This window comes from Microtus oregoni, unplaced genomic scaffold (genome assembly GCF_018167655.1).
Source record: "Microtus oregoni isolate MIOR12 unplaced genomic scaffold, Mior012 000072F_ref0000427, whole genome shotgun sequence".
Taxonomy (NCBI): domain Eukaryota; kingdom Metazoa; phylum Chordata; class Mammalia; order Rodentia; family Cricetidae; genus Microtus; species Microtus oregoni.
This window is the reverse complement of record NW_024543979.1, coordinates 5,836,307-5,863,229: the sequence shown is the minus strand read 5'-3', so window position 1 is coordinate 5,863,229 and position 26,923 is coordinate 5,836,307. Positions and strand designations below refer to the sequence as shown.

The 26,923-nt window shown below is 38.9% G+C and overlaps 1 protein-coding gene across 1 annotated transcript in view; it reads left to right on the top strand.

The window, feature by feature from the left end:
- Window positions 1–26,923, top strand: part of LOC121440939 (ATP-binding cassette sub-family G member 3-like) — a 64,671-nt gene that overhangs the window by 8,713 nt on the left and 29,035 nt on the right. The window contains 8 exon segments of the mRNA XM_041641977.1: window positions 698–757; window positions 3,566–3,680; window positions 4,225–4,386; window positions 8,210–8,346; window positions 12,068–12,219; window positions 13,388–13,489; window positions 14,376–14,626; window positions 19,638–19,720. Coding sequence (XP_041497911.1) covers window positions 698–757; window positions 3,566–3,680; window positions 4,225–4,386; window positions 8,210–8,346; window positions 12,068–12,219; window positions 13,388–13,489; window positions 14,376–14,626; window positions 19,638–19,720 — 1,062 coding nt within the window.

Genomic DNA, 26,923 nt, shown 5'->3' with positions numbered 1-26,923 from the left:
GTTCTTTATGTGAGGAATGTCTACCAATTCTAAACTGAGTGTATTCTAGTCTCTTTATCAGGGAAGGAAATTATCATTTTGTGGGTGTGTATTTAGCTTTTTTTAATTTTGATTAAGGTGGTGTTTTCTTTGTTTTTTTGTTTTCAGTGTTGAACTTGTCAATACTCTCCTGTCCTCTGAGTGCTTCTTCCTAGTGTTTGGATTTCCACTTAAGAAACATTGATTTTGGTTTCATTCTAATTTAACAATAATGACACTGCTACTGGTATCCCATGAATCATTTGTTTCTTGTGAGGCAGCAAACAGAGCTATATGAAATACTGATTATCAAACTTTAGCAAGAATCTGTTATATATTTGATGCAGAAAGGCTATAGTGTAATGTAATCTTCATGAAAACCTGCTACTTGCTTCAAGGAACACTGAACTTGCATGCACCATGTTTCAAAAATGACATGTTCTTAAACAATAAATAACAGGAGTTTTGTGATACCTGAGGCAATTTTCTTATGAGTTTCCACTAGCAATTGACATCTTTTATGACTAATAGGCTTCTATTAATGTTTTAATTTTATGAGTTTGTGCTAATTTTTCGTGTACAATTTCATCCAACTTCAATAGCATAATCAGTGTAAACCCTAAGCTAATATTATTTCTTTTAAATAGAAAAATCAACCAGTATGATTTTGTGTTTACAGTGGGATTATGAAACCTGGCCTTAATGCAATTATGGGACCTCAAGATGGGAGCAGATCTTTGTGAGTATAATGGAAAGCATACACAGCCCTTTGTATCCAGTTTCTGTGCTGTAAAAATCACTCCTATAAGAGTTATTTGAGTACTGCGTGAGTGTATCTGTGAGTGTGTATTTGTGAGTCTGGTTCCGTGTGCTGTGGTTAACGTGCAGGAGGGTGCATTCTAACTTTATACTAAGAGCAGAAATCTTACTACATCACTTTACTGCTAGGAAATGACAGAGTGATTGGCATATGGTGTTGGGTCATATTATTATTTTTAGTCAAGGAGGTAGTATTAAAATTAGAGAGAAGAAGGAGTTTTATGAATACTAGAAAACATCTCTAGGACTAATTTTTTGACAGAGGTGTCTGTCCCACCCAGTCCCACAGCCATTCAGTCCCAAAGAATTACACAGAGATCTACATTAATTATAAAGTTATTGGCCTATGAGCTCAGGCTTCTCATTAATTAACTCTTACATTTTGAAGTAACCTATAATTCTTGTCTATATTAGCCACGTTGCTTGGTAACTTTTACCAGTGAGGCATTCTCGTCTTGCTTCCTCTATGTCTGGAAATGCAGACTGAGCCTTTCCTTTTCCCAGAATTCTACTGTTCTGGTTGCCCTACCTATATTTCCTGCCTGGCTACTACACAATCAGCATTTTTTTAAAACAACAAAAGCGACTAATCTTTACATTGTACAAGACCATTGTCCCACAGTGCTTCCCCTTTTTTCTTTTTAAAACAAGAACTCTGAATCTAATCTTTGTTTAGCTTTTTCCCTGACTGTTAATCATAACAACATGTAACCAACATTTTAAAGAAAGACAAACATCCATAATCCATTTTGGGGGGAATGTGGGCATTGTTTTCTAGGCTATGTCCTGCTGATTGGGGGCACTAATAATCTTATGGGACCTAGAGAAAATTTACAAATATGGTCAAGCCATACCTGGAATATTTTGTGAGGAGTAATCATCTCAGCCAGCAGTCTTGAGGCTGTTTTGGATGTAGAACGAAGAGGAAATGCAACAGAGGTCCTCTGAAATGTTGAATCATCTATGCCATTCGCTTCTTTGGAGATTTTACAGTGGGTTGTCCTTGATCACATCTGATTTTTCTTAGCCCAGAATGAATCCACAGCCTCTTATTTCCTATGGAAATCAAAGCAAAACTTCTTCTCCAAAGTAACTTATCTTTTGTCTTAAATTTTGAAGTCAAGGCATTTTCAAAATACATAGGTTAGATTAATCCAGCAGCATTTATAATCAAATGTCTTTTTGCAGCTGTTGCTCCTTACTCAGCATTCAAACAATTCAAAGACAACACAATAACTTGCAGTATTCAGATTCGCTGTATACTTTCCATCTTTCCATGGCTTTTTTAAAAAAACTCTATTACTTTTATTTTTATCCTTAATTTTTGTTTTTTGGAGTCAGGGTTTATCTGTGTATCTTTGGCTGTCCTGGAATTAACTCTGTAAACCAGGCTGTCCTTGAACTCACATAAATCTGCCTACCTCTGCCTCTTAAGTGCTGGAATTATAGGTGTGTGCCCCCACACCCACTACTCTCTTTCTTTTTTTAAGATTTTATCCTTTTTCTTTTCTCTCCCAAGCCTACATATATTTTTAAACACACTGTAAGCAATTTAGAGGCTTGTAATTTTTCTGTCTGAATTATTTTTGCTATATATTTATCTTTTTTTTATCACATGAGTCTTTAATTTGCTAAGCAGTTTGACTAGTATTAGTGCCGTGGCTTTGAAGGCTAGATCCACCCCATTCCTTAGCTTTCTGAGAGTCTAACTTTATGGTATAGTTATTGGTGGGAGCCATATTTATTGCCACAACTCTATTGAGTTTCAAGGTTCCTGCCACCACCAAGAAGCATGTTGTTAGCTATTCATAAGCACCATTTAATTTTTGGTGGTGGGGGCCTCTTAAAAGAGCTGCAAGATTTTTGTAGCTAAAGCTGAGTCAGGAAGACTCTCTTAAATAAGATGCTCTTGCCTCTAGCAAACAAAACCTACCAGAGAAAATACTGCTAGCAAGAAGTCAAGCTTACCTCTGTTCTTTTGTGTCTAGAAATGCTTCTCTTGGGTTCTATGTGGATACAGTTGCTCACGTTGGCACCATTTGTAGACAGAGGTGTCTGTCCCACCAGGTTCCACAGGCTATTTAGTCCCAAAGAATCACACAGAGACCTACATTAATTATATAGTGATTGGCTCATGCCTTTTATTAACTAACTCTTGTATCTTGAATTAACTCATAATTTTTGCCTGTGTTAGTCACATGGCTTGGTTTCTTTTATCAGTGAGGCATTCTCATCTTGCTTCCTTTGTGTCTGGGTGATGACTGCAGACTAAGCCTTTCCTTTTCCCAGAATTTTCATATTCTGGTTGTCCCACCTATATTTACTGCTTGGATACTGGCCAAATAGCATTTTGTTAAACCAATAAAAGTGTCTAATCTTTACAATGTATACGACCACTGTCCCACAGTACTAATTCTCAAAATATGGCAACATACTACCTATTTGAGTCCCCAAAGTCATATCGCAGGGAGGGGAAGCCATATGGATAATATCTTACATTTATAATTCTGGATTATATTTGAGCACATAATGGACAGAAAGGAGTGTGTGTGTGTGTGTGTGTGTGTGTGTGTGTGTGTGTGTGTGTATGTGTGTGTGTGTGTGTGTGTGTGTGTGTGTGATTTCAGTTAAACTTAGGATATGCAGAATTTTTACTCTGAGCATCTGAAGCTGGTAGCTGTTACTGAAGGGAAGAAGTAAACCACACAACATATGTAATGCTTTTTAGGTTATTAGATGTCTTAGCTGCAAGGAAAGATCCACATGGATTATCAGGAGATATTTTGATAAATGGAAAACCACGAATTGCTAATTTCACATGTATTTCTGGTTATGTGCCACAAGTAAGTGCTGGTGAGTTTGTAATTTTAGATTTCCCTTGCCTCTGTATTGACAGATGCTCAGCTAATAGATTTTTGTTTCTAGTTTATTATATGATGCACTTATAGGCCCAACTTTCTCTATACAGCTTTACACAATGAATCATTATCCTAAGGGTGGCATTGTTAAATAGAAAGATGGGAAGGGATTGAAGTATGACATCTATGGCACAATATTAGTAATTGCAGCTGTGTTTTAATTCTACAAAGGAAGACTGTTGTCTGATTTTGCCCTTCCTCATCTTTCTCCACAGGTTAGAAGATGCCTTTTGCAAATAATTGCAAGTAGTCATCATCAAAATCCCTGTGCTCTACTTTCAAGGCAAATGGAAGGGTGTGAAAATGAGTACATCAGGTTGTGTACTTGAAATTAGTAATATTGAAAAGATATTTTTAAGTAGAGCATTACATTGGGTGTGCTTTATATATGACTACATTACATATATTAGAGTAATGGTCTTACTGATAACTATTTGTAATTAAAATTAAACTTCCATTTAACTTTAAGAATGACGTGGTGATGCACACGGTGACTGTGAGAGAAAATATAGAGTTCTCAGCAGCTCTTAGACTTCCAATGGCTCTAACAGGAGATGAAAAAAGAAGGCAAAGAAGGCGAATTAATGAGGTCCTTGAACTTCTGCATTTGGATAAAGTTGCAAATGTCCAGGTAATGTGAAGAAAATCTTAAAAGACTCAGAGCCAAAATGTCACCATAAGAGACAGAGACAGAGAGAGAGAGAGAGAGAGAGAGAGAGAGAGAGAGAGATCTGAGAGACTGAGAGAGAGAAATTCCTGTGTGGATTATATGACCCTCTGTCAGCAGTTGTGTGTTTAAAGTGGCTGCTTTCTGTATCCCACGGTATTTCCCCCTTTTTTCTTTTAAAACAAGACCCTGAATGTAATGTCCTTTGTTTAGCCTTTTCTCTTCTGACCATTATCCATAAAAACTTGTAATCAGAATGCTAAACAAAGATTGACATCATTTTTTGGAATGTGAATGTAGTTTTCTAGACTACTTCCTGCTATTTGAGGGCACTGATAATCTTATGAGGACACAAAGAAAATTTAGGATTGTGGTCAAGTCCTTACTAGAGTATTCTTACTAGGTCATTTCAGCCCGAAGTCTTGAAGCTGTTCTGGATGTAGAACTCAGAGGAAACTGCAACTAATGTACTCTGAAACATTGGATAATCTGGGTCATCCTTTCCCACTGGAGATTTTTCAGGGGTTCTTCCAATATTATTTTTCTTAACCCAGAATGAATCCAAAGACTCTCATTCTCTGTAGAAAAAAACAAAACAAAACACTTTCTCCAAACTACCATATTTATTCACTTAAATTTTGAAGTCAAAGCATTTTCATAATATATAGATTAGATTAATCCAGGAGCATTTATAATCAAATGTCTTTTATCAGCTGTTACTCCTTCCTCAGCAGTCAAACAATTCAAAGACAACAAAGTAATACACAATATTCAGATTCTCTGTGTACTTTCCATCTTTACATGGCTTTTTTAAAAACTCGTTTTCTTTGCTTTTTATTTTTTAATTTTTGGTTTTTAAACACAGGGATTTTCTGTGTATCTTTGGCTGTCCAGAAACTCACTCTGCAGACCCACTGGCTTTGAACTCACAGAGATCTACCTGTCTCTGCCTTTCAGGGTTGGCCTTGGTCTCTTTAGCATTTACTTCTAACTGTTTAATGCTTGTTATTTTCTGTAGCCTTTCATTTTGTGCTTTTATCTCATCCTGTCTGTGCTTGCTAGTTTTAACTGTCAACTTGATACAGTCTAGAATCACCTGGAATCATCTAGATGAGAGTCTCAGTGAGGAATTATAATCAGGTTGACTTGTTGGCATTTATGTAAGTGATTTTCTTGATTAAGTAAAGCAATGTGGAAAGACCCAGCCCACTGTAGGCAGGACCATTTTATGTTTGGGGCCTGGGTGGCATGAGAATGGAAAGTGTGAGTTCAACACTGAGAGGCATGTGTGCATTCAACCTCTCTGTGCTCTTGACTGGATGTAACCAGCTGTATTCGTTTTATGTCTTGACTTCCCTACAACGGTCATCTGTACTTTTGAACTTTGTGCTGAAATAAAACCTTTTGCTCCTTGTTTACTTTTTATCTTGGCAACCAGTGAGGAACTAGGGTACACTTTACCTTTGCTCCTTGCTTCCTTATCTTCTGTTAAAATTTATTTAAAGACCCTGTGTAATATTTTACAGATACAACCTTGGGCAACTTGGGCAAGTGTAACAATGAATGAACCAAGTGGCTCCTTCTGCTGAGACTTTTACAGGATGAGGAAAGGAAATAGATAAGTGGTGAGCTTCACAGCTGGATGTTGTAAATAGCTAACAGATTTCTTACTACAAAAAAATTGTATAATATGTCATCCCTGAATACTCATTCTATTCTTAACTATCAAAATGAAATAAATATTGAAATCCTCAGCCCTGTCAGTTTATAACCATTCACATTCCTCAAACGTTCTTTATTATTATGTTGTTTATAAAACCTGATTAGATACTATACTATATGCCTAGAGTTTTAAACATTGGGTTTCTCTCCCTCTTCTTTCCAAATCCTTCAAACTGTCCTGCCTCTCACAATGACATCAAATCATTGAGAAGGCCATATATAGATGTCTCATGAGCAGACATTTGTATATATGGATGAGAAAGGACTCCCCAGAATAAGATTGTCATGGCTTTACTCCTGTGGTGTCTCCTTCTTAGACCCAATGAGGAATAGGAGTACTGACTGTTGATTCCCTTCATACTTCTCCATAGTTGTTTTTGGTTGTCTTGTTGAGAAGAACAATAGAAAAGCTGACATTTACCATGCTTCTTTTTTTCCTGAGTGATGGAATTTTGTTTACATTGGCTCTGTGTATTGACATGGTTTTATGTTTACAATAAGATAGGTTCTTTTGTTTTGTTTTTAACAGTAATTAATCATTGATCTAAGTGGCTTACTTTTTTTGCTTACTTGTTTTTTAAGGGACACCATATGAAGATATTTATTAACTTCTTGAAAGTCATGAAATGTAGATTACAATAATTTTGATATAACTTTTAATGATAGTTTTAAAAGAGGTATGTACATGATTTCATCATGCATTGTGTGTGTGTGTGTGTGTGTGTGTGTGTGTGTGTGTGTGTCTGAATGTCAGCACACACAGGGAGGTCATGGGACACCTTTTTCAAAGGTCTGTTTTCTCCTCCTACTTGTTTGTAAGGCAGGGTCTCCCTTTTTCTGCTGTTGCCCTACACGTGTATCTGATGATCCTGATCAACAAATATCTCATTGTAATTGCATCTTGATGAAATTACAGATGCATTCCCTTTCATACATGCTTCATACGGCTTCATATATGAATTCCAGAGATTGAAGCCAGGCTTCAGGCTTGTGGGGCAAATGTTTTTCCCTGCTAAGACTTGTTTTCAGTCTTTCACAGATTTTGATTTATGAAATGTAGAGGCAATATGTGGTTACTGTAAAATATTACCTGTTGTATAGCCAACATAATAGTACACTTATTAGTACCAGTCTCATGGCATTTTAGTGTTTATAACAGCATACTCAGTAAAGCTGTTTCTCACTGCAGCATTTTAACAGAACATTAATTAGTTCCTTACTCCTGAGTACTTACTTTTCGTCCATTAAAATAGGGACATCTGCTTACCTATAAACTTTATTCTTACCTATCAAAATGAATAATTCCTTTATATCTTTGTCCTGACCACACTTATCCACATTCCCCAAAACATCATTTGCTGTATGTTATCAGTAGGGCTTGATCATGGCTTTGGTTATCGTGTTTGGAGAAAATTGTTCCCTAGTTCTGTGTCCCCCTAAACCTTGTTATTCCATTACCTTACACGTGACATTGGCTGGTTCAATGACTGCTCTAGTTTGATCTATAAACTATGAACTTTTGGATTTGTCTGGAAGGATACGTCCTGGATTCTGTATTGTTATACAGTGTAAATAATGTCAATTCTTGAGGTCTTAAGGAACTGAAAAGACTCTGATAAGAAAATGTGTAATTTTTGTCAAAAAAGCAGTATGTGTATTTGTATCTGTATGTCTCTCTATGTATGTGTATGTCCATGTGTGTGTTGGCACAGGTGTAAAATGACAACGATATTACTAGAGATACTTCCTCTTCTTCTGTCCCATCTTCCTTGTCTTTTAGACAGAGATTTCACTGTGCCTGTTTTTGAAAGTGATGACTCATTACTTTAGAATATGTGACTTGATAAAGAAAAACAGTAACTGTCATTAGCTTGGGTTTCATGTTAAGTCTGTCTTGAGCCTCTTTCTTCTCACTTGGAAATAAGAAATCTTCTCCCAGGTGCACATATTTTTGCTTGTCAGAATAATGATATAACAATACCTTTTATTGCTGGAATTGGCTTGTTCATCAAATGACAGTGACTGTGGGTGTTCTTGTTGATAATGAAGGCTGTTGGTGCTTTAGCCTAGGTCTAAAGAGCTTGAGAAAAGAACCAGTATAGCAATGGAGCTGGTCACTGAGCATTCCATTTTGTTCTTGGATGACCCCACCACTGACTTAGACTGGAGCACTACTAGTGATGTCATCTCTGTCCTGAGAAGGTAAATGCCACAGGAACATTAAGTTTTCCTCACTTAAGAACTGGTCACTTGTGTGTATTTTTGGTGCAGGAGATTCAGAGGTAAGCTACAGAATTTCTTCCTTGTTTATTAGGTGGAAACTTCAATTAACAAGGAATACATGTCAAGAACAATGAGACAAGAGTATAGGGGAAGTTGGCTGTGGTGAAGGTGGAGACTGCTTTAAATAGCATGTCCCTATAACCCTCAAACATTGTTTAGGTGATCTGGGGATGGGTGGGTGAGATCCAAACAGAGTGTTAGATGGAGAGAAAACTCATTTGTTCTGAGGCAATGCATGTTTGGTGTGTCTGGAACATTAAAGAGACCACATTGACCAGAACCCCACAGCCTTAGGGGATGGAAATTTGCTAGTGCACTGCTAAAGACACCACAGACTGAGTGACAGAAGTTAAATATCTTACAGTTCTGGATCCTGAAGCCAGATATTAAGGTATCTTTAGTCTGTGTCTGCTGAGGTCTGGGTCACTGAGTTGTGCTTGGTGTCTCCTATTTATGTATCTATGCCCTGATCTTAAATGGACACCAATTACATTAAGACACACTAGTATTCTCATTTAAATTTAATTCCCATTTTAAAGACTTTATCTGCAATTATAGCTGCTTTTTAAGTTCTTACATAAGAAGTCTTCCACAAATGAGTCCTTAGAAGGACACAATTCAGCCCTCCACATTCACAACTAAAGGAAGAGTGTTTGGTAGGGTTGGATGTAGATTGCCTAGATGCCCTGCATCACTGTAAGGTCTAAGGTTTTCCAAGGCAGGGGATGTGGGAAAGCTTCCGAGTTTAGAGCAGAACAATGCATGATGGAGAAGGTTGTGCAGCTGCTCTATGGGGATGTAAAATGTCAGCAGGAGGCTGAGATGTGGGAGTTCCTAGCTATCAAATGGTGGGTTCTGGGTGTCTTTGAATATAGAATAAATTAGATTATCTTTGGTATTAGCCCTGGATGTGATGGCTGAGGTAATGATTGCTAAGGTCTTGACCCTGAACCTGGGGAAGAATGAATCAAAGAAATAGCATTCCCGTCTCTCACAAAATAGCTTTGTGGCTGAAATATTTATAGAAAAATAGTAAGAGTTAGGTTTTTACATTTTAAAAACTAGTAAGAGTTCCAAACTGACTGAATAACCCCATGGACCATGTAAGGAATATCCCTTTCCCAGGACCTAGGTTCCTGGCTGTTGAACTTTACTGTGCTCTTTGTCTTTCCTTCCTTCTCCCTTTTCTTTGATTTGTTCTGACATCATGGTCACTACATATCTTTTCCTGTCCCTCCAGGAACCAAGATCACTTTTCCATTGTACCTTCAAGTGAGGAAGTCAGCAACTGGGGACTTGCCACCTTCTAGCCTGTAGACTCCTCTGGTGTCACCACCTTCCCTATCTGTCCCTTTTCCTGTCTACTTCAGGATACTCTCTATGATCAAGTTCTTGCTCATTTTTCAGTATGGAATGCTTCTCTGTTGCTGTGTTTCATGCCATGGGTAGTCTTCGTGCTTTGCATTGGGTCATCCCAAGTGTGGTTTCTCTCAGTGTTCTGGGAGCAGATTCAGTCCCTGATATGCTGTGTTCTCCTTGGTCTCCAACACTTCTGGAAGTGCATCCTTGTGGTAAAATCATTTTAATTTTTTCCATTTTATTTATCTATTTATTTTCTCTCTCTCTTTCTCTCTCTCTCTCTCTCTCTCTCTCTCTCTCTCTGTGTGTGTGTGTGTGTGTGTGTGTGTGTGTGTGCATATGTAGCATGTTTGTAGAGGTCATAGGAAAACTCAAGGGACTTGGTTTTCTCCTTTCACTCACTGGGTTCTGGGGATGGAAATCAAGTCTTGAGACTTGGCGTCAAGTGTCTTTACCCATTGAGCCATATTGCTTGCCTGGCTTGAATTTTGATCATCTAAACATCTTGTGGTTGCCAGTTATATTAGATGAAATTGTAGCTTTTTCTTTTGAGATTTATAAACAGCCCAACAAGGAAAACAATTGGCTAGTAGACCATTATTGTGCCCTGATCTCCTGTCTACCATGTGGTTGTCCTGCTGGAATTCAAGGTGTGCACTACCATGTCTAGCTCCCTCACTTTTTTCCGTTTTCTTTCTTTCCCTTCCTCTCTAGCTATCTTCATTTCTTCTTTGCTTCCCTAACTTCCTTCCTTAATTCCTTCTTCCATCCCTTCCTCCTCACTCTCTTTCTTTTGTTCTTTCTGTTTGTCTTAATGAAATAGAGTCTTTTGTAACTTTGGTGGACCTTGAACTCTTGATCCAACCAAGTTCTGGGATATTACAGATATGCCAGCCTATCCAGATTTAGAACAAAACATAATTCTTTATTGATTCTTTGGGAATTTCACATCATGCACTCCAATCCCATGCAACTCCCAGTCAGTTCCCCCATATCCACACTTCACCCTCCCAGAACACCCCTTACATGCCTTCCAGCAGGTCACAGATGGGGTACATGTTGGGTTGGGAAAACTCAAAGCCCTGGATGTGTGCCTGGGTGGCAGCTGAGCTGGTCAGTAGAGGACATATATATTACCATAATCAGCTTTTGTAAACATATATTCAAAGCAGTTTTAAGCACTGTTTTTGGTTATTCTTTCTCCTAACAGAAGATATGACTTCCTGAAATGGTTGATCAGCTTATTTTTTTTCTATTATGTAATTAAAACAATGATCCAGTCCCAGCTTTGTCCCTCACTAACTGACCCCTTGGACTATTACTTGACCTTTTAAGCCTTATTCTGAAGAATCTCAAGAATTCACTTAGCTATAAAATGGGACTAAACACTCACTGATACAGAACCAAATAGTCGTTGCCATGATCCCACTGCTGTGTCCTGCTCTTCTTCAAGGGGGAACTTGAACCAGTTGCTCCTTGCCCTTGCTCTGACCATCAGAGAGAGAGAGAGAGACAGAGAGACAGAGACAGAGAAAGATAAAGCAAGAGAGAGAGAGAGAGAGAGAGAGAGAGAGAGAGAGAGAGAGCATGTGACCACTCTCCCTCAGTTCTTAAGCAGTCATTTATGCAGACAAGACCATGCCTTAGGCCTTGTTTTCCCAAAAGTCATTGACTAAACAAATTAAAATCCCACAACGCCTCATCAACAAAAAGTGGAAATTATATTAGAATTGTCTTTTGCCAATATTGTGGAAGTTGAAATGTGGTTATTGCTGAAGTGTTTAGGGAGAGCAGTAGTTAGGAATGTGAGTCACATCATAGAACAGTGAAAACCATTTCCTGAAGAAAAAAAGTGTGAACGATTGAGGGGAATTGTGCTTACAGTCACAGCTGTAATGTTTGCTCTGTCATTGCTTCTCAAGCTTGGGTGAACCTGTCAATCACCTGAGCAGCCTGCTCATGATATGGATTCCCTGCCCTCACTCCCAGATATTTCTGTTCATTGTCTAGAAAATTGTGCACAGCTCAACATTGCCAGTAACACTTGAGTGGACCTTGAATTACTAACATCCCACACATTAGAAGTCCTAATCTCTTAAATAAAGGCTTGGAGCTTGGTTTCTCTATCAGGTGCATGAAACAAGTAAGACAAGGTATTTTTTTAAGGAGAATTCAAAGTAAAATGGGAATGAAGAGTATAACTTCAGGAATAAAATATTTTGTTGAGAATCTCAAGTTTTCTCTGTCCAGTGACTTATTACTTTTTCCTCTTTAAACTTAGGATGTCTATGAGGGGACGGACAATCATCTTCTCCATTAATCAGCCCCCATACTCCATCTTCAGACTGTTTGACAGCCTCACCTTAGTGGCCTCAGGAAATGTCATGTTTCACGGGCCTGCACAGGAGGCTTTGGAGTACTTCAAATCTGCAGGTATGGCTGGCTTTGCCGTGAGAGCTCCTTCAGTCACGGGATATGGGGAGAGAAGAGGGGTTCTCAGGAATGCAGCTTGGCCCTTGTGCAGACTTACTGTGTGTGGGTTTCTCCATTTTAAATATCTTTGGTTATTTGGTGACAGGATTCTGCTATTTGTGCAGCATAGGCTTGTTGAGAAGGTTGCTGTCTTTCTACTGTCCTATATCATGCCTGTGTATAGGATTTCTACTGAGTCTCTTGTTCTGCTTCCTAGTCATGGTGACCCTCTTAATTAACATGCTGGGCTCAGGCCCTCTAATCCATCTCTTGAACAGCATTGGAAAGGCCCAGCATCATCGTGTTCATGTTCACATAGTAGATGGTTGTTTTCAGTTTGCCCCTAGTGTGACCTGACTCTGAGAGGTCACTTAACTTTACTGTAACTTTGCATTTCAGGTTTAGATGATGCATGGGGGCTATAGTGACTCAGGTCTGGCTTCTGTGGTCTTATGTTTTCAGTCTGCCTGGTTTGTTCATAGTCAGATTGAATGATGAAATGTTTTTTAATGATCCATGCCATCAGTTTCATCTTAAAGTAATATGGATATAGTTATGGATGAGTCTCATTGACAACAAATATAGATTTAAATATTTGTTGTCCATCACTCTTTGTTTCTAATTAATACTTTTCATTAAATATGTGAGAATATTCATGAGTCTATGAAGTCTAATAAAAAATTAGGTTGTGCTCAAATGATTCTTTCACAGGAAGAATTCTTTTATCTGTGCCTATGTTTAGCCTACGTCTAGTCTAGGTCTATTCTATGTCCACTTCTAGTCTATGCCTATGACTATGTCTATGCCTAGTATATTCCTATGTTTAATCTATGTGTATGTCTAGTTGTCTTGGTCTATGTCTAGGCTATGTCTACTCTGTCTATGCCTGCGTTATATATATATATATCATTTATGTTTGTATAACATCAACATATATGTACACATGTATACAACAGGCAGTGAAGCAGAGATTGTTGAAATATTATGAATATATATATAATAGAAGAGGATAAGTGGTGGGGGGGAGGGGCAAGGAGAGGGAGACGTTGTTAGATTCTCTCTTCTTCCCCTTTCACTCTCTTTGAAAGAAGGTCCTCAGGTTTGTGTTCTTGCCCTACCTTCCTTGTAGGTTACAACTATGATTCCCACAACAACCCTGCAGACTTCTTCCTAGATGTCATTAATGGAGGCTTCTCTACTCTATTAGATACAGAGGAAGATGACCATGAAGGTATGTGAGTCTTCATTAAAACACAATTGTGTGTCTCTTTAGAGAATAGCTTTTATGTTAATTTAGTGTATAAAATTAGCTAATAGATATTGCTCTCTGTTGGTGCTGGTGTTTTTAATTTAATTTATAAAGAAAATTTAGATGACATTGTCAAAAGAGAAATTTCTGGTTAAAAGTAATGCACCTATTGCTTGTCATGTTATTCTTGCAATAGTTTTAGATAGGGTTTGCTTATGTGGCAAGACTGGCCTTAAATGTGTGTTCGTTCTGCCTCAACATCCAAGTAGGTATTACAGAGCTATGTCACCATGCCTGGCTATTTTAAAAACAAGATAGTCGACAGTTTATAAATTTGCATAAACATTTGCATATGTGTTCACACATGGACTAGGGCAGGGACCAGAGTTTTATGTTAAGAAGTATAGATACAGAGGGGAAAAAGAATTTTATTAAGAATTGGGGCCCATATGGGAAAAGGCCAATCAGATTGCTGTGTCCATGGGGTAATGACAGTAGTCAGGTCAGTTAGGGACACTTTTCTAATCGGTGAAGAAATTACACAGGAGAAATTATTTTATGTTCAAAGTTTGGTGGGCTGAAGGTGGAGCTCAGCTGGTAGAGTGCTTGCCTAGCATGCGCAAAGCCATGAGTTTGGTTCCTAGCAGCGTATAACTGGGTGTGAAGGTGCATGCCTGTAATTTCAGCACTTGAGACATAAACAGAAGGACCTAGAGAAGTTTAAGGTCACACTTTACTTCAGAGCAACTTTGAGGCCAGTCTAGGGTACTGTCTGAAAGAAAAACTGACACATAATTTACATTATTCAGAAAAAAAAATCACTTACACTTTTGCCTGTTTCTTATCTTTATCCATTTTCATTCCAAAGCTGACAAATATAAAGAGCTTTCTGAGAGACAGCATGAAGTCACAGAAGAATTAGCCAATATGTATGCCCAGTCCTCCTTATACAGCAAAATGAGAACTGACCTGAATCGACTCTTGGGGGAACAGAAGGCAGGGAAGAGCTCAGCCTTGGAGGAGATCACGTGTGTCACCCCTTTCTGGCATCAGCTCTGGTGGATTATCTGTCGTTCATTTAAAAATTTTCTGGGTTTTCCATGGGTCACTGGAATCCAGGTAATCTGATGAGTTATTTTAATTTTATTGTGAAAAACTCACGTGGGAGCAATTTGTTTCTGAGTCAGTCTACTGCAGGGCCACACTTATCTTCTGCTCCCTTCCATGTGTTTGTCATCCCCACTCTGCCTGGCATAGAGAAATATTCAAGAGAGCAAGTAGACCATGATTAACTTTTTACTCACGGAAAACACTTTTAGTGATTGATATTTATTTATAGGAACAATAATGGCTAATCCAAGTAGGAAATTTAATTCAGGGCATGCAAAAAGAAATCCAGCACACCTGGTAGCTCCTCACACCTGTCTGCTTTATTTCAACAGCGCATCCTACAAGTTCAAAGTCCAGAAATGACTAAATGAGGATAAGACTTTTTTTCCTGATGAAACTTTTCATGTGGGTGGATGGATGAAAACTGGAAAAATAGATAAAACTATAGCCTGTCACTGATGAGACACCAAGGACAATGGCAGGGGGTTTTGATCCTACTTAATGTTCTGGCTTTGTGGGAGCCTAGCCAGTTTGGATGTTCACCTTCCTACATATGGACGGAGAGGACCTAGGACTTAACACAGGGCAGGGAACCCGGACTGCTCTGTGGACTGGAGAGGGAGGGGGAGAGGAGTGGGGGGAGGGGGAGAAGGGTGGGAGGAGGGGGAGAAGGGTGGGAGGAGGGGGAGAAGGGTGGGAGGAGGGGAAGGGAAATGGGAGGTAAGAAAAAAAAAATAAAAAATAAAAAAAAAGAAAAAAAAAAGAAAAAAAAAACTATAGCCTGTCAGATGAAAGAGTGAACTTGGAGAAAGTTTAAGTAGAGAAGGGTGGAAATGACTGGAGAGGGAAAGGACGGTTGAAATCATGTGGTGAGGAGACAGGGCCATAGAACAGCTCTGAGGGAGCCTGAGCATCGACTGTCTGAGATGAGCCCATTGCTGAGTGCTGTTCCCTCATCAGGAGTCCAGCGTGTGAAAGCAGCAGCTACTCCAAGAGTGCAGCCCACACACACATAGTAACTGGACTGAACAATGCTCTTCCCTGTCAGCCAACTGGAACTGGGAGGAGGTGAAGTTCTACTTTTCTTTAAAGTGACTCTGTAACAAGGATCATCATGCCTTAAGGTTTTCTGTTATTTTAACCTCAATGTCACACAGAAATGTGGTTCTTCCAGCTCACTGGGCCATCACTTATTCAGTTATTTTTCATTTCATGATGTTGCTGATTCTGCTGTGTTAGTTAGTGTTTGACCCTGGGGCCATAACCATTAGAGAACAATCACTCTACTGTGGACCTGCATCCATCCAAAGAACTTATACTAAGTTGTACATTGTTATTTTATTATCAGGCATTTAGTTTTTGTTGTGTTCTAAAACGTCAGGTGTTTTTGGCTGTAATGAAACCCCACTAACTTGTTAACATGTGTGCCTCATATTTCAATGTTGCTTTCTTCCCTCTGTGTATGTGAATATTTTTACCCTTTGAGATATACTGTCAGTTGCTCCAAATACTTTGCTCCTGTCTTGGGCACTATGTCATTAAGGAGGCATTTTTATGTCCATTTTTTTTCTGGGGGAAAAAGATTCAATATGGTTGGAAAAAAGTGAGTTACATTCATCAATTGGGTTACTCATTGCTCAACAGTGAGACAATAAGATGTGTGTGTGTGTGTGTGTGTGTGTGTGTGTGTGTGTTAGCAATGCTAGGAATTGAGGACTAATTTTTTAAATTTATTTATTTTTTATGAATGTGTGTTTTGTCTGAATGTTTATCTGTGAAGGCCAAAAGAAGGCATCAGATTCTCTGGAACTGGAGTTACAGAAGGTCTTTAGGGGCCATTTGGGTGCTGAATCCCAGGTCCTCTGCAAGAACCGCAAGTACTCTTTTTTTCCATTTAGGTTTTTTTTTATCTTGTTTTTATTGAGCTATATGTCTTTTTCCACTCCTTTCCTTTCATCCCCCCTTCCCTTATACCCTCTCCCAAGGTCACCATGCTCCCAATTTTCTCAAGAAATCCTGTTTTTTTCTACTTCCCATGTAGATTACATCCATATATGTCTCTCTCAGAGTCCTCTTTGTTGTCTGGGTCCTCTAGGATTGTGAATTGTAGGCTGGTTTTTCTTTACTTTATGTCTAAAAACCATTTATGAAAGAGTACATATGATATTTGTATTTATGGCTCTGGGTTACCTCACTCAATATGATGTTTTCTAGATCCATCCATTTGCCCCAAAATTTCAAGATATCATTTTTTCTGCTGTGTAGTACTCCACTGTGTAAATGTACCACATTTTCCTTAACCATTCTTTGATTGAGAGGCATTTAGGTTGTTTCCAGGTTCTGGCTATGACAAACAATGCTGCCATGAACATAGTTGAGCAGATGTCCTTGTGGTACGATTGAGCATTTTATGAACATATACCCAAAAGTGATATTGCTGGATTTTAAGGAAGGTTGTTTCCTAATTTTCTGAGAAATTACCATACTGTTATCCAAAAGGTCTGTACCCATTTACACTCCCACAAGCAATAGAGGAGTGTTCCCTTTACCCCACAACCTCTCCGGCATAAGTTGTCATCAATGTTTTTGTTCTTGGCCATTCTTACAGGTGTAAGATGGAATCTCAGAGTTGTTTTGATTTGCATTTCTCTGATGGATAAGGATGTTTAGCATTTCCTTAAGTGTCTTTCAACCATTTTAGATTCCTCTGTTGAGAGTTCTCTGGTTAGGTCTGTGCGCCATTTTTTATGGGATTATTTGTTCTTTTGATGTCAAGCTCCTTGAGTTCTTTTTATACTTTGGAGATCAGTCCTCCATCTGATGTGGGGTTGGTGAAAATCTTTTCCCTTTTGTCTTGTTGACTACAGCCTTTGATTTACAGAAACTTCCCAGTTTCAGGAGGTCCCATTTATTAACTGTTGTTCTCAGTGTCTGTGCTGCTGGGGTAATATTTAGGAAGTGACCTCCTATGCCAATGCATTCAAGTGTACTCCCCACTTTCCCTTCTATGAGGTTCAGTGTGACTGGCTTTATGTTGTGGTCATTGATCCATTTGGAGTTGAGTTTTGTGCATGGCAGTAGATACAGATCTATTTTCATTCTTCTACATGTTGATATCCAGTTATGTCAGCACAATTGTTGAATATGCTTTCTTTTTTCCATTTTATAGTTTTTGTTTCTTTGTCAAAAATCAGGTGTTCGTAGCTGTGTGGATTGATATCTTGGTCTTCAGTTCAGTTCCATTGGGCCTCCTATCTGTTTTTATGTCAGTACCAGTCTGTTCTCAGTACTGTAGCTCTATAGTAGAGTTTGAAGTTAGACTTGTGATGCCTCCAGAAATTTCTTTATTGTACAGGATTGTTTTGGCTATCTCGGTTTTTTTTTTTGACTTTCCATATGAAGTTGAGTACTGTTCTTTCAAGGTCTGTGAAGAATTTTGCTGAGATTTTGATGAGCATTGCATTGACTCTGGAGATTGCTTTTAGTAAGATTGTCATTTTTCTATTCTAATTCTACCTACTCAAGAACATGGGAAGTCTTTTCGTTTTCTGGTTTCTTCTTCAATTTCTTTCTTCAAAGATTTAAAGCTCTTGTCATACAAGTCTTCCACTTGTTTGGGTAGAGTTACTCCAAGATATTTTATGTTATTTGTGGCTTTTGTGAAGGGTGATGCTTCTCTGATTTCTCTCTTAGTTCATTTGTCATCTGTATAAAGGAGGGCTACTGATTTTTTCAAGTTAATCTTGTATCCTGATACATTAGTGGAGGTGTTTATCAGCTATAGAAGTTCCTTGGTAGAATTTTTGGGGTTGCCTATGTAAACTATCATATCATCAGCAAATAGTGATAGTTTGACTTCTTTTCTAATTTGTATCCCCTTGATCTCCTTTTGTTGTCTTATTAACAGCAGCAAGTAGTCATAACTGCTGAGTCTTATATCCAAGCCCTGGAATTTTGTTTTCTAAATTATCAAGTTACATGTTAGAATGCTTTTCTTGCATCATAATATTCTACTTTTAAAATATTATCAGAGAAATAACAGAATATTTCAAATAAGTTACAGCATTATATGGCATTGCAGCTTTGCTAATTGAAGAACCTTCTAAAGCCATTTTGAGCCCAAAAGCAAAGCAGTGCAGGCTCTTGTGACAGTCTACAGAGAGTGACTAGATAGAGGGTAATGAGGGTCTGATGCAGCTGGCAGCTTAGATAAGACTTGAAGCCCAGACTGCTGTGGCTGAGGGTGATGGAGCAGCAGTGACAGAAATGACAGACAAGGGGAGCATCGAGAGACCCAGATGACACTGTATGACTACTTTGGTGACAGCAATAGTGCTGGTTCCAACACAGGCACAGAGGTGACACAGGTGAGAACCAGCTCACCCTTCTCAGCACACAGAATCCCATTGCTAGGAACTGTGTTGTGAGCCATTTTTAATTTTGTTATTTGGTTGCCACTTGAGGGGATTAGCATTACTGTATGTTGTGAGGGTTCTGTCATTGAGCTGTCCGCCTGGCCTGGGGTGCACTTGATTCTATCTATAAGAGTAAAGAAAGCCTGAGTTTCCTAGAGTCACTTGAGGTAGAAAACTGCACATGTTCACTGGCACCAGTGTTGAGACCTCAGTTTAGGTGAACACTTTCTGTCACTCACCTGGGTTTGTTCCCTAACCTCCCCAGGTGCCTGCATTCTCTCCCACCCTTTGTCATCCAGGTTTTATTACCTGAACTGAGCCCTTCACTGGCTATTTCTGGTTGAGCACTGGAGAAGTCTTACCTTTTCCAGGGTCTGCACTGTTGGAGCCTCAGACTGCAGAGACCTTCACTGTCAGTCTGATGTATGAGCAGTCTATTGACATGCGTGTTGTGTGTTCTTCCAGGGACTCTGGTCATAATATAGTGTTTTTATCACTTCAGAGATCTGATTAGTAAAACATATATGTTAAAATAATTGACAATGTGTATAATATTTTCTACTCCTAATGGAAATTTTTTATTTTCCCTGTTTTCTTTGTAAAAGGCAATTATCATTATCATACTGTCCGTTACTGTGAGTACAGCTTTCTGTGTCCTAAGAAATGATTATACTGAAGTCCATGCCAGGTAAGCAATTCAGAAAATGCTGTCACACTGTTTGAGCTTATATAAATCCACTCAAAATTGAAATTAACTATAAGAACAGAGTAAATGTTTTATTGTGTGATAAAGTGTCTTGGTATATTGAAAGCTGAGCGAAAAGCTCAGCCTTATGTTTTACCAGTTTTTGTGTATGAAGTAGCTTCATACTACCGCCACACTCAAAACGTAAGGCATTTTTTTTATCATCTCAAGTTCGGAATGAAGACTCCCCATACCACCCACTCCTGATTCCTGGCATCAGCCATTCTAGTTTCTGTCACTGAATATGTCTAACGTGGGAACCCTGAATTGGAGTCACACAAGTATCTGTATTTTGGTTTTGGTCTTGTTTTTTGACTGTCGCCTTTCCATTAGTGTAATGTCCTCAGGGTTCATCAAAGTGTAGCATGTGTGAGGAATTCTTGGGCTCTGTAAGGAAACAAAATAATCGTCCATTGTGTGACTATGCTGTGTTGCTTCCCATTCACTTGTGGTTGGGAATGCGTTTCACTCTTACCTTTGATTGCCATGAATCATGCTGCTGAGTGTGCAAGTACATCTGTTTGAGCTCTGGACTTTTGGTCTGTAAGGCAGAAAGTTAGAGTTGCCAAATCATAAGCCACTGTGTTAATTGTTTGTGGAGCTGCTATCCTGTCTCAAACGCTACTGTCCTATTTTATATTCTCACAACACACACAATGGCTCCAATATGTCCACACTCTCACCCAAACTTATGTTCTTTCTTGTTTTGAATAAAATATCAGCAAAAAATAAGTCATAATTCATTGGGTGTTTTATGAAGTGTCTGCAATTGTCCATTTGAAATAAGAATGTTTTCATTTCATTCTACAATTATTTATTTCTTTAGTGTGTGTATATGTGTGGGCATGTGTGACCTAGAGCATGCACATGGAGGTCATGGGACAATTGACAACAGCTGATCCCTATGGGTTTCTGGGATTGTACTCAGGTCTCAAGCTTGGCAGCAATCATCTTACCTGATGAACTATCTCATGGCTCTTAATTTTTCTCTGCTATTAAGTTATAGTTACTTTTATTTCTGATATGTGAATCCTCCACCAGATACATGATTCACATACATTTTTTCCTTCTGTGTGTTTCTTTTTATTCTGCTAATAATGCGTTGATACATAAAAGTCCTTAGTTTACTTATTTACTCATTTTTTTTGTCGCCCTGTTTACAATTGGCTTTAATATTTTGGGTTTCTTTTAATATGAGTGTGGGGTAACCAGAAGGGACTCGGTTTTTCTTGATGTGTCATATAGATATCACTTTTGTGGTCCTTGTCTATTTTGAGCTATAATGTGGCTTTAAAGATACACTTTCATGTTAAATTTCTTTAGTAACTACAGCATGTTCCAAGCATAATTTCTCATAAGGGTCACAATTTTCAGAATTTTTACTGTAATTTATGTGTGGCACACCACACATAGCCTTAGGGTGCCTTTGCTTGAAACCCATAGCTTTAGGGTGCCTCCCAATGGCTAGAGAGGCTTGACTATTAAGGAAAGATGATTAAGATCTTCAGGAAGCTTCGAGAGAGAGAGAGAGAGAGAGAGAGAGAGAGAGAGAGAGAAATGTTATATTATAGGTTTGTGTTATTGTGTTAGGTGTACTCACATTTAGGTGTGTGTACACATGTGCATGTTGGTGAGCATGTATGTGTCTTCACACAGAGGTCAAATGTTGACAAAAGGTTTTATGTGATGGCCACTCAACTTTCTTTTACAAAACAGATCCCTCATTGGATCTAGAGCTCACTGACTTGGCTAGACTGGCTGGCTGATAAGCTCCAAGGGTCCACCCCTAAACCCTACATCTCTGAGGTTACAGATGAGAAGTGCTGTGCTAGGGACTTTTCCATGTGTCCTAGGCATTTGAACTCTGGTCCTCATGGATACATGGCTACATGGCCCATTGCTCAGTGGGTCAACTTCACAGCCCCACAAAATGTTTTGATGTGTGGAAAACACCGATTAAACTTGAAGAAAAAAGAATAAATATAAAAATCAGTTCTATGAATTGCCTTCTGTGTGGATCAGAAGTTAGTCTGCACTGAGGTGCTTGATACATCTGTTTCCAGTCTGTCCTCTTCACCTTCCCTGAAGACCAAATCTGAATGCTTTCCAAACCTGATAGTACCTGATTTGTGCCTGTGTGGATGGCACATCTCAACCAAGTGCAGCATAGACAATAAAATGGATAGTGTAGACACTGTCACAGTAAGCATTTAGACATAAACTCTGAAAAAAAAACCTGATATGGAAATGTACTTGGAAAATGTAGACATAAAGAAGAACTTTATTAGCTGTTCATATTCTTTTTAGAAATTGTGAAATGCTCTTAACTTGTACTTTTCACTTTCTCTCTTCCAGTATTATATAAAAAGTTGGATTGTGTGACAATGGCCATTGTGTGTGATTTATTCCAGTCTTCCTGATTAGTGGTTGATGCTTTTGCATGCTGGTTAGGTTTTTGTCAACTTTGGCACCAGCCACAGCCATATGGGAAGAAGGAACCTCCATTAAGAAAATGCCCTTGCTGGGCAGTAGTGTCACACACCCTTAATCCCATCACTCAGGAGACACAGGCAAGCAGATCTCTGTGAGTCTGAGGCCAGCCTGGCCTACAAGAGCTAGTTCCAGGACAGCTAGGATTGTTACACAAAGAAATCCTGTCTCAAAAAAAAAATAGAAAAGAAAAGGAAAAAATGCATCTATCAGGGTGGTTTATGAGCGAGTCTGTGGAACATTTTCTTGAATAATGATGGATGTGGGAAGGACAGCTGAATGGGAGCAGTGCCACCTCTGGGCAGGTGTTTCTGAGTTATATAGGAAATTAGGCTGAGCAATTCATGAGGTACAAGTTAGTAAGGAGCCCTACTTTGTTGCCTCAGCTTCTATCTCTGTTTCTAAGATTGTGCCTTGAATTCTTATCTGACATCACTAGGGGTCTGTGACTTGGATATGTAAGCCAGAAAAATCCCTGTTGGAGTGCAACCTCTACATGTTTCACATGTTCCAAGGTAGAGGCATGTGGATTAGAGGAATTAGGTAAAAAGAACAGAGATAGGCAAGAAATACAGAGCCATAGGGTAGAACTGGGAGGGCAATCCAGTGAATTCTGAATACAAAATATGCCCTCATTTATTTTCCACATGCTTATATACCCCAAATAAATAGAGAGGAAAGAAGGTAAAGGACTCTTTCAACATGATACAAAGAATAAATAGAACAATGACTTGCTTCATTACTTGAGATATCAAGCCACTATTTCCTGAGTTAAACATTCTGAAACTTTAGGCAGGACACACAGTGACTACACCTAAGATAAAGTATCCTGTAGGCAGGCACTCCCTGGGTAAAAGCTCCTGTTATCTCCTTGAAGGAGCAGGAATAGGCTGTAATCCTCTGTTGGTCAAGGTGGAATGGATCCATCTCTATGTCCCGCTTTAATATGCAAAACACCAAATAACCACACCCTAGGTCAGAATGTCTTGTTTGTAACTACTACTTAAGCCAGAACTCTAGTCGATAACTTTGAAAGAGTAAAGCTTTCTGACCTTCAGTGAAGGTGGAGTGGACCCATGTCTGTGGGCACCCACAAATCCCATTCTCCATTAGTTGATTTTGGTCAGGGTGTTCACCAAAGTGAAAGAAACATATGTAGGACAGTTCAGAACACTTCTTCAACATCATCTATGAAATAAAGTTATTCAATTATTTTCAGGGGCAATATCAATATTTTCTTCATCAATAATTTTCAGGGGGCTAGAGATGCTTCTCATGTTTGGTTCCAGTATTGTCCTTGTACTTTGTCCAACTTATATCTAAGAACTGGGTTTGAATTTTGCCATATATGAGCTACTTTGGCTCAAAATCACTATAAGATTGAGGTAGCAGCCAACCATCAAGTAGAAGGCATTAAAAGAAATAATTTGACACAGACATTTATCCTGTACTTACTTACATGCCTTTTAAAAATCATTGACCTAAAATACATGTGAAGTCAGATGCTCATTGAAGCACAATGCACAGTAACCAAGTTAAGGCCAACACATAAACTGTAAAGCAGATGTGACTCGGAATGCTGCTTCTCTTCAACATGGGAATTTGTAACAATTTGGATATAATTGACGATTCTATCTTTATTTACATGATTTACATCATGCAAAGTAAAATAGTCCAAACTCAGAGAGGCAAATGTGTTTCACTGACATGCGGATTGTAAAGGAATTGACCTCCTGGTAGCATAGCACACGTTGTCAGGGCAGTAGGGAGTGAGGAGACACAGATGGGTGAAGAATATAAAATCTGTTAAATAGGAGAAGTAGGATTTTATTCCGTTGAGATAAGCTGTAGTATATTAAATCCAGCAAATACTAGTACATATTTCAAAGTTTCTGAGAATACTTTTCTAATGTGTTACTATAAAAATGATGTATGGTTATAGTGATGGACATCACCTAATTTAGTTTGATATAATTTCACAATTTTTTCCTGAATCATATTATCTTTATACCTAAATGTATAACTATAGGTTGTCAATTTACAATTATAATATCTCAAACATCAGATCAGAAAGTAAATGTAAGTATGGTAAGTATAGCCAGGGCCACAACTTTCCCTTTCTAAGTTCTTGGCTTTGTTGATAAAAGCATAGGAAAGTAATCACAGACAGAAATTGAAGACAATTTATTGGTGACAGAGAAAGAGAGAATTCTCTGTGTACCAGGGAATAGGTGGGGGGGGGGGGGAGGAAGAGGAGAGAGAGAAAAAAAAGATTATGCAATTAATGAACTAAAGTCTTGAAAAGAAGACTGGCTCATTAGGAGAAGAGGAGAAGCTCAGGGCCTCCCTCTATGATTTGTTATGTGGTGCTCAGGTGTTCTGCTGTTGTTTGGCTCTTTGAAGCAGGACTACAGTTGTGACCTGACAGACCCAGAAATTTTCATGTCGCCCAGGTTGACCTCAGTCTGCCGCGATCCTCATACTCTTGTTTCCCAAGTTCCAGGAGGTTGGAAGTCTTGCTTGAAAGATTTACCACAGAAAGGGACCTTGGTGGTACCCATGGCAGGTGGGGGACTGTGCAGGAAACAGAATATGCCATGCAGAGAAAGCTTGGGGAGTATCAAGTTTAATTTAGGGAGAGGGTATTAGGAAGGTTTAGGAGGGTAGGAAGGCGGAATGGAGAGATACAGAGAGAGAGAGAGAGAGAGAGAGAGAGAGAAGAAAGAAGAGGGGAGAGAGGCAGAGAGCTGACTCTTCAGAAGAATGGTGGGGAGAGAGAAAGGGAAGATAGCTGAGACCAGCTTGCCTCTTTAGAAAGGGAGAAATTGAGAGTGGGTGGAACTTTTCTCTTAAGGGGACAGGGTACTGACAGGGAAGTCCAGCATAATCATAACATTCCGTCTTTCTTTTATCATAAAATGATGAGGAGTCAGGCATGACAGGCTAAAGGTATGAGGGTGTCAAGTTTTCAAGACAGCTTTCTGCTGATTTGTGGGTGTCGAAATCCTGGGGCATCTGAGAAAGCTGGAATGCTGACCATGTCCTGGGAAAGCTGGATGCTTCACTGCTCTCCAGGCTCTATGGAACTGTCCAGTGTCTCTTGGACCTGGTGAGGTGTTGCCAGAGTAAAGGACAAGGTTAAGTTTAGGACAAATTTTTTTTCTTTAGGTCCTGGTGATTGAAGGGGAGAATATCAGGACCAAGGAGAGATGGGAAGACTTGGGATCTTAGGGTCTGGTAATTGAGAGAATGGTGTATCTGACCTGTTTAAGGTGAATCCTTCAATTCAGTTCTCTGGAACTCCCAAGAATTCTTTGAGTTTGTGAAAACATAAGTTTTACACACATTAGCATTTTATTGTTTATAATTTGTACTGAAATTTGTTTTGTAGAAAAGATAGTATACTTATGTCAGAAATGACTATGACAGATGTTTTTGCACAATTAAATGTATCTTTTAGGTAGAGAACTACCAAAGAGAATTTAAAATCTTGATCTTGCAATATAGTAGTGGTAGCACTCTGCCAGAGCTAGATTAATAGCTGATCAGAATTTTATTGATTAATGTTAGGATTATGAATAGCAGTATAATGAGAGAGAAATCTGAGACCTTGCATCAGACCTTTATGACTTGCAGGTACACACCTTAATAACTTGCATTTCCTCCTATTTCTGTTATTTCTAGAAGATGCATTATTATTACTATTATTTCTGAAAGATGCATTATTATTATTATTTCTGAAAATCCGTTGTCTACAATTCCTTTTCATATGACCCATTTTGCCACAATTAAAACATTTGGTATGCTGGTGTCTCCTTTTACCATTGGAAATTGCTTTTTCTACCCATGCTTCAGTGCCATAATCAAATGTATCAACATTGAGTGTATGAAAGACCCATTCTTCCAAGGGTGCTGATCTGAGCTTTAAAGGACCCAAATCCTTTTGCATTCCACATTTGCATTTTCATAAGCCAAAGACTCAATCATTATACGTCTTGCTTCTGGGTCAGATATCCCTATTTGTACAGCCTTAGTTAATCTTTGTAAAAAGTCACTAAAGGGTTCTCTCTGACCCTGTTTAACTCTGACAAATGATTCCATTTTCTGTCCTGGGTCTTGTACCCTGTCCCAAGCCCTTAAGGCTGCTGTAGTACACATGGAGAGTGTGTTTTCATCCAAATTAGCTTGTTCCTGAGGATCAGAAAAGAGCCCTTCACCTATAATTTGATCTAGGGAAATGTCAATTCCCTCCGCTTTTTCCTGCCGTTCTAAGAGTCTAGCCTCTTGCCTGAATAAGCATTTCCATTTCAATTGCAGTCCACTCTCAAGTACAGCAGAGCTCAGCTGGAGCCAGTCCCAGGGGGTTGCTCTGCTTGTCGTGGCCCAAGATCTTAGCATCTCTTTAACAAAAGGGGCTTGCATCCCAAAAGTCATGACAGCCTGTTTTATTTCCTTGAGATCATTCATACGGACAGGCTCCCATGTATCCTCCATGATGACCCTAGGGTTTTTGGAACCAATCACCTTCTCTGTTGTTATTACTGGAAAGGCAGGTAGAGCTGTAGGTAGAGCTTTGTGGAAATTGTCCCGGAGAGACTTACCCACAGATGTAGTTAAAATTTGCCTTTCTACCCTTTGCTCTTCTTCATCAGAATT